Source organism: Ciona intestinalis, chromosome 3 (genome assembly GCF_000224145.3).
Source record: "Ciona intestinalis chromosome 3, KH, whole genome shotgun sequence".
Taxonomy (NCBI): Eukaryota; Metazoa; Chordata; class Ascidiacea; order Phlebobranchia; family Cionidae; genus Ciona; species Ciona intestinalis.
The window spans coordinates 1871171-1879457 of record NC_020168.2 but is presented as its reverse complement, the minus strand read 5'-3'; the positions used below and the strand labels follow the sequence as shown (position 1 = coordinate 1879457).

General features: G+C 37.5%; 1 protein-coding gene and 1 long non-coding RNA gene across 9 annotated transcripts in view; one reads left to right on the top strand and one right to left on the bottom strand.

The window, feature by feature from the left end:
• LOC113474130 overlaps positions 1-896 on the top strand; it is a 1008-nt gene extending 112 nt beyond the window's left edge. The window contains exons 2-3 of the long non-coding RNA XR_003395792.1: positions 471-566; positions 855-896. This is a non-coding gene — a long non-coding RNA (uncharacterized LOC113474130). The remainder of the gene's footprint in view (positions 1-470; positions 567-854) is intronic.
• The window catches only part of LOC100180095 (transport and Golgi organization protein 1 homolog), a 22382-nt gene extending 14963 nt beyond the window's left edge, over positions 1-7419 (bottom strand). Inside the window, exons 1-7 of one of the 8 annotated variants that reach the window (XM_026833841.1) lie at positions 7397-7419; positions 6156-6323; positions 5822-5955; positions 5462-5557; positions 3373-3426; positions 2830-3049; positions 2133-2753 (exon numbers count right to left, since the gene is read on the bottom strand). In XM_026833841.1, the coding sequence (XP_026689642.1) occupies positions 2133-2753; positions 2830-3049; positions 3373-3426; positions 5462-5557; positions 5822-5955; positions 6156-6258 (1228 nt within the window). In that variant the 5' untranslated portion in view covers positions 6259-6323; positions 7397-7419. Of the gene's footprint in view, positions 1-20; positions 2754-2829; positions 3050-3372; positions 3427-5461; positions 5558-5821; positions 5956-6155; positions 6417-7396 lie in introns of those variants that run through there. The other 7 variants (XM_026833846.1, XM_026833847.1, XM_026833848.1 and 4 more) reach the window with 7 other exon arrangements.
• Positions 7420-8287: the final 868 nt, after the last annotated feature.

Genomic DNA, 8287 nt, shown 5'->3' with positions numbered 1-8287 from the left:
CTCGTGTTTCTGCTTATCACCACCAGCACTATCTTCAGGTTGGTGTTCTGGTGTTTCTGCTTTATCACCACCAGCATTATCTTCAGGTTGGTGTTCTGGTGTTTCTTCATTATCATCACCAGCACCATCTTTAGGTTGGTGTTCTGGTGTTTCTGCATTTTCACCACCAGCACTATCTTCAGGTTGGTGTTCTCGTGTTTCTGTATTATCACCACCAGCACTATCTTCAGGTTGGTGTTCTGGTGTTTCTGCTTTATCACCACCAGCATTATCTTCAGGTTGGTGTTCTGGTGTTTCTGCATTATCATCACCAGCACCATCTTTAGGTTGGTGTTCTGGTGTTTCTGCATTATCACCACCAGCACTATCTTCAGGTTGGTGTTCTAGTATTTCTGCTTCATCACCAGCAGCATTATTTTCAGGTTGGTGTTCTGGTGTTTCTGCTTTATCACCACCAGCATTATCTTCAGGTTGGTGTTCTGGTGTTTCTGCATTATCATCACCAGCACCATCTTCAGGTTGGTGTTCTGGTGTTTCTGCATTATCACCACCAGCACTATCTTCAGGTTGGTGTTCTGGTGTTTCTGCTTCATCACCACCAGCATTATCTTCAGGCTGGTGTTCTGGTGTTTCTGCATTATCAACACCAGCACTATCTTCAGGTTGGTGTTCTGGTGTTTCTGCATTATCACCACCAGCACTATCTTCAGGTTGGTGTTCTGGTGTTTCTGCTTTATCACCACCAGCACTATCTTCAGGTTGGTGTTCTGGTGTTTCTGCATTATCACCACCAGCACCATCTTCAGGTTGGTGTTCTGGTATTTCTGCATTATCACCACCAGCACTATTTTCAGGTTGGTGTTCTGGTGTTTCTGTATTATCAACACCAGCACTATCTTCAGGTTGGTGTTCTGGTGTTTCTGCATTCATCACCACCAGCACTATTTTCAGGTTGGTGTTCTGGTTTATCTGCATTATCACCACCAGCACTATCTTCAGGTTGGTGTTCTGGTGTTTCTGCTTCATCACCACCAGCACCATCTTCAGGTTGGTGTTCTTGTATTTCTGCATTATCACCACCAGCACTATCTTCAGGTTCGTGTTCTGGTGTTTCTGCATTATCACCACCAGCACTATCTTCAGGTTGGTGTTCTGGTGTTTCTGCATTATCACCAACAGCACTATCTTCAGGTTGGTGTTCTGGTGTTTCTGCATTATCTTCACCAGCACCATCTTCAGGTTGGTGTTCTGGTGTTTCTGCATTATCACCACCAGCACCATCTTCAGGTTGGTGTTCTGGTGTTTCTGCATTATCACCACCAGCACTATCTTCAGGTTGGTGTTCTGGTGTTTCTGCTTTATCAACACCAGCACTATCTTCAGGTTGGTGTTCTGGTTTTTCTGCTTCATCACCACCAGCACCATTTTCAGGTTGGTGTTCTGGTTTATCTGCATTATCACCACCAGCACTATCTTCAGGTTGGTGTTCTGGTGTTTCTGCATTATCACCACCAGCACCATCTTCAGGTTGGTGTTCTGGTATTTCTGCATTATCACCACCAGCACTATCTTCAGGTTGGTGTTCTGGTGTTTCTGCTTCATCACCACCAGCATTATCTTCAGGTTGGTGTTCTGGTGTTTCTGCATTATCACCACCAGCACCATCTTTAGGTTGGTGTTCTGGTGTATCTGCATTATCACCACCAGCCCCATTTTCGGGTTGGTGTTCTGGTGTTTCTCCATTATCACCACCAGCACTATCTTCAAGTGGTGTTCTGGAGTTTCTGTATTATCACTACCAGCACTATCTTCAGGTTGGTGTTCTGGTGCTTCTGCTACATCATTGTTGGTGTTATCTTTAGTTTGACCCCGTAAAGTTTCTGCATAATCCCCATCAATGCTTTCTTTAGTTTGAAGAAGTGGTGTTTTTGCATTAACAAAATCATTGTTTTCATGGGTTTGGTGTTCTGTGGGAACGTACCAACTTAACAAGTAATGGTCAGACCAATATGATTTGCCTTTACTATTCACCACATTGAAATTATTCTCATGCTTAGCAAGTCCAAAAATTAAGTGCGATTCATTCCTGGCATGCAAATTATTAACAACACGTTCACCCAAATTATTGTTACCTTGATCATTCTCTTCTTTTTCTATTTCATCATTATCATGGCCATTTTCTTTAACGGATTGCAATTCAACACTCATTTCACTTTTTGAAGATGATTCTTCTAATGCTTTGCCAAGAGACTCCTTCTGAAAATCCTCTTCAGGTCTATCCCCATTTAAACTTTTCAACTCATTTTTGGAAGAATCTTCTTTTTTCTGGTTGATTTCTTTATTATCTAAGTTTGTTATTTTATCAGGACTTATCAGGTTAGAAATTGTTTTTCCTTTTTCATATTTTAAAACAGTTTCTGCTTCCTTAAAATTACTTTTTACGTCTACACCAGGTACAAAATCATCTTGTACTGCTTCACCATCATTATCAAGTGCGACAGATGTTAAACCATCACCAACATTTGTCTCATGTTCTTCTTGTTCTAACAGTTCATTTATTTTATTTTCAGTTTTAAAGTTCTCGCTGTTGGATTCATTACCATCATTAATTAAAGAACCAGGATTGCTATTATTGGGCACTGCTTTTCTTTCATCAAAATTAAAAGCAATATTCTTTTCTTCATCAGTCATTAAATTTATTGATATATCTTCGTTTATGTTGTTTTCTTGCTCTTTATTAATTTCTTTAGCATCTAGTAAAAACAAATATCATGTTTTAAAATGTTTTAAAATATAGATATATATTTTTTTGCAACAATTCTCTCTTACCATCCTTGTTTAATTTAGTTGAATCTGTGTCAGCATTGACTTTTTGATCACCCAGTATTTCAAGCTTCTCTTTATAAATAGATTCATCTTTTTTATGTTCCTCTTTTTCAGCATCAACATTATTTGAAGAAATATCTGGATTCTTATCAACAGATTCTTCAGCAACATTTGTTTTTTCGGTTTTTGTAACTTCGGAATTACTTTTCTCAATTACAATATTCTGTGAAATAAAACGACTTTAAACTAGATTTATTTGCAAATATAAATTGTTACAAAATATCCACAGTGCAAAACAGTAGACGACATGCAGGGGAACGAATAAATTGAACTCTCCTTTTCCATTGAAACATTTTCTTTCAAAAACAATCAATTTACCAAGACAAAATGTAAAGGTAAAAAAACTGGTTGATATATTTTTTACAAAGACAAAATGTAAAAAACTGGTTGATATATTTTTTGATTTGACTACCCTTCCCCACACACATAACTGGAATGGTCTGCTGCTGGCTCAACAATTAGGCTTTCCAATATGTTTATACTCACTACCTGGTCTTGGTGAAACACACTTGATTGTTTATTTGCCTTCTTGAATAAATTCTGTAAATACAGGAAATAGTAAGTGCAAACACATAATTAAAATAGCTTAAACTTAAAGTAAAAGTGTTCTAAATAATTAGGAATAAATATGCAGCAATGAATGCGGTATGGTGTTATTTTACAACATACATCTCATTTATTGGTGATATCATCAATTTTCTAGGATGTTAAAATAGCCTTAGTTAAATGATTATAAGAAGAAGTATTAGTTACTAGTATTGAAAATATTTATGAGTATCAATTCCTATCACTAAAATCTGGATACAATAAACAACTTTTAGGTAATATTAGTAAATATAACTAAGGTGAGAAATTCCTCCATTCCTAGACTTTATTCATAAACAAGCTAATTGAATTTACCTATGAATGTTCTGGTTAAACTACAGGTAAAAATGTAGTATATATATTATATATACTACATACATTTTTTATTCATATATATATACGTTTTTGTTTCTATTGAATGTGCATAAAGAGTTTATAAGCAAATTCAGGTACAAACACATGACAATGCAAACTGGTGGATCATTATTATGATTCTTTATCAAAATTAGGAATCAATATGTTAACTGGTTCCAAATAAAAAGAAGTAATGATTAAAATGTGCTAAGTTATATTTATATTGTAAACCTTCCCTGCTCTATCAATAATTTGGAAAATGTACTTAAAACTTCAATATTAATAGATGCGCAACGGCAACATATAGCCCCATATTAACCTAGAAGGGCATACAAACAAAAACTAAAAATTTGTTAAAGAATAGAAATGCTCAATCAAATGTGATCTAAAGCCTTGTACAAAAAACAGCAGAGTAAAAAAATGGGCCAACTGATAATACATTGGATTTCCCATAGATAAAAGTCTTTAACCCTTTGGGGACGAGATATATTTTAACAAATTTTCCATATTAGACCGACTGTCACATATTGCTCTCTAGCGACACAGGTGTTTGTACTGGCGAAAAATGACCAATTGAACTTTTGTTCTTTGGAAAAATTGCTACAAGATTATATTTTGATTTTTTTGATGACGTCATCAAATTTTAAATGACGTCATCAGAAATCTTGTTTTTATGTGTAATTTGGGTTTTTGGGTACAAAAACACATAAGGTATCTATTGCAAAGTTGATTCATAGTTTGTTTACTACCGAACTAAAATGATTGTTTAAATTGGTAACGTCAAAGGGATCAATTACGTCACTTATAACCTGATGACATCATTTTTTGAAAGTTAATTTTCGCTAAAATCCTAACAAAACTTGCCAAAAACATTTTATTAGGAATGTAAAGGTAGAAACAACATGTAGAAGCAAAATGACGTTAGATAATACACACAAAAAACATATTTTATGTAAAAATTGTTTCATAATACCTAAAAAACTTGCAAAAACAGCTGACATAGCCGTTTTTACCACATTTTTAACCGGTAACTTAGACATGGAAGCCCCAGAGCAACAAAGAGATCAAATAAAATCGCTTATTGGTTAGAATGACATTAAAACTTTGATTTTTGGCCAGAATATAAACCATCTTCTAAAAAAATACTTTACGGTTTTCAAATCAAGTTTGGTACAAACTTTTAAATGCTATGATGCCATTTTCAAACGTTATATTGGTAGATAATTCCTTCCTCTTTCAAATAAAACTAACTGTAAGAACTTTTACCAACTATAAAAAAAATGATGAACATTTTTGTGAACACCTGTTTCAAAATGCATATTTGCATTACTCGTTCCTAAGGAGTTAAACCTTGACCGTTTCTAGTTTAAACCTATTAAAGTTTATATATAGTAAGGGTCATAGTTGAGTGCCACTTTTTCATATGCTAAATCTCATGCATTATAGCGTTTTCCCCCCTATTTGCACCAGTGAATATTACCATTATTACAAAATAAATTATAGATTGTAAAACATAAAAAAGTTAAATTAGTATCTTCTGTTAAGTACCAACAACAAGAATGCAGCAAATGCAAAAGTTAAGATCAATGTGAGTGATTGTTAGTGCATGGTTACTATGACAAATTTCCACAGTCACCTGAATTTTAACCACAACAGAAGGTTTTTTATGGATAATCAAAAATTCTTTGACAAACGCACGAGGAAAAAAGCCAATTCTTTCACTCCCCATAACCTAAAATTAAGATCATGCTAAAATTAGGAACAACAACCTAACTTGACAGATTCTTTTTATAATTAAAACAGGCTATAAAATTTCTTACCACATTTATTTAAAATTAAAAAACTTTACATATGAGAGACTTCAGTAAATTAAATAAAGTAAATAGGCCATACCAAATAAAAGCTCATGCAAAACAAATAATTAGAACTTGCATCATGCACAAAAAATTAGAAACCAAATCACTTCCATTGAAATTTTAGAGCAATATTATCATACCTGACCAACCCAGAGTTCCGTTTGATCACCAGCTTTCTTCCCCTGAACCAAAACAACATCTCCTTTCTTCATTTGCAAGAATTTTTCATCTTTCGGGCGATAGACAAGTTTTGCCTTTCCTTCAGATATTGTTTCTGCAAAAAAAAAAAATAGGAGTTTGCGTATTATGATATGTTTAGAACAATCACAGCTAAGGTAAATAACGAAAACATGTTTAACAACAAGATTTTAAAAGGTACCATGTGAAGATATTTTTCGATCTTGGACCATTCTTGCAGAAATTTTGGCTTGCTATTATTGTATTAACAGAAAATTATCTTTAAACACAACTCACCGGAGCAATCTTCGTTTGCACAATTGACAGTTTCACCAAGTTTGGCATATCCTGTCACCTCATTTATGCAAACCAATAACAAAAAGAAACACATATACTTCATTTTTTCTTCTTTGTATTTTAGTCACTAATCATATGCCACCAACTCAATACATATTTACAGTAGACCTATTATCAGTGGCGCACCCAGGGGGGGGGATTAGGGGGACTAGTCCCCCCCCTTTTTGATATCAATAAATCGTAACAAGCGTCGCAGTGTAAAATTCGAGAATTGTTGATGCAAACGCACCGGCTCGTGCACTCGTCCCCCTGACGTGTATACGGGGAGTGTGTGTGCGTTCGACGACGCTACGTTACACGGCAGCGCACTCGTCCCTCGTTAAACGACGCTACGTTACATGGCCGCGAACTCGTCCCCCGTTAAACGATGCTACGTTACACGGCCGCGAACTCGTCCCCCGTTAAACGACGCTACATTACACGGCCGCCAACTCGTCCCCCGTTAAACGTCGCTACGTTACACGGCCGCGAACTCGTCCCCCGTTAAACGACGCTACGTCACACGGCCGCGAACTCGTCCCCCGTTAAACGACGCTACGTTACACGGCCGCGAACTCGTCCCCCGTTAAACGACGCTAAGTTACACGGCCGCGAACTCGTCCCCCGTTAAACGACGCTACGTTACACGGCCGCGAACTCGTCCCTCGTTAAACGACGCTACGTTACACGGCCGCGAACTCGTCCCCCGTTAAACGACGCTACGTTACACGGCCGCGAACTCGTCCCCCGTTAAACGACGCTAAGTTACACGGCCGCGAACTCGTCCCCCGTTAAACGATGCTACGTTACACGGCCGCGAACTCGTCCCCCGTTAAACGACGCTGCGTTACACGGCAGCGAACTCATCCCTCGTTAAACGTCGCTACGTTACACGGCCGCGAACTCGTCCCCCGTTAAACGACGCTACGTTACACGGCCGCGAACTCGTCCCCCGTTAAACGACGCTACGTTACACGGCCGCGAACTCGTCCCCCGTTAAACGACGCTACGTTACACGGCCGCGAACTCGTCCCCCGTTAAACGACGCTACGTCACACGGCCGCGAACTCGTCCCCCGTTAAACGACGCTAAGTTACACGGCCGCGAACTCGCCCTCCATTAAATGACGGTACATTACAAGGCTGCATTACAAGTCCGCGAAATTATCCCCCCCCTTTATTTCCTTCTGGGTGCGCCACTGCCTATTATAGTACCTAAACAGAATATAAAGTATATATCAATTTAGAACTAACAAGTTTCTATGCTTGTATATCATTATATTAACAGAACATATACCAAAGAGGATTTTTTCACTAAACACAAACAATTACATTATTTTTCTAATTATCTGATCATTACAAATAAGCCAATATGTTAAGGAAGCAATCTTTACTAGCAGCACCGAAAAATGATAAGGTACGTTAACATTATCTCATGATGTCTATTGGTACCTAGTCAAAGCTAAGTAGCTGTACAAGCCCACGTTGAACTACACATGATATATTGGACTTCGTCACTATAAATTTTGTATCCGGTATCGCGTAGCCATCGTTACGCATGAGTTATCACTGACATATTTAAATCAGCTGTTTTGTCATAAGAAAAGGGATTTCACTTTCTGTTTTACCACCGTGTCATCCCCATTTTAATAATATCGTTTTTTTTCATTAACGTCACGCAAGTGCAGTAATTTTTCTAATAAACTTTCGCTGAAATGGTTTTAAAAACAATCCAATTATAAACATGCTTATATACAGACTCTGGTATTGATTTGTACAACAAGAGAGCCGATATCTAATGAATAGGCACCTTCCTGTTTGTGATGGATAATGTGAATGTAACTTACTTTATCCTCGCGTGGCCGGAAAACGACTGTCGTTATCACACTGGTTTAACACCTCGTGCCAGCTTACGAGTTACCATGTATGTTACTTTGTGGGTGATTATTTTTTTGGATTATTTTTTTATGTATGGCTGATAATTTGGACAACCCATTAGTGGCCACTGGGTTAGAGCAATTGTCGTTAAGTGTCTTGCCAAGGACACTTACGCCCACAATGGTAGCAGCGAAGAGCCTAGAACCCATAACCTAA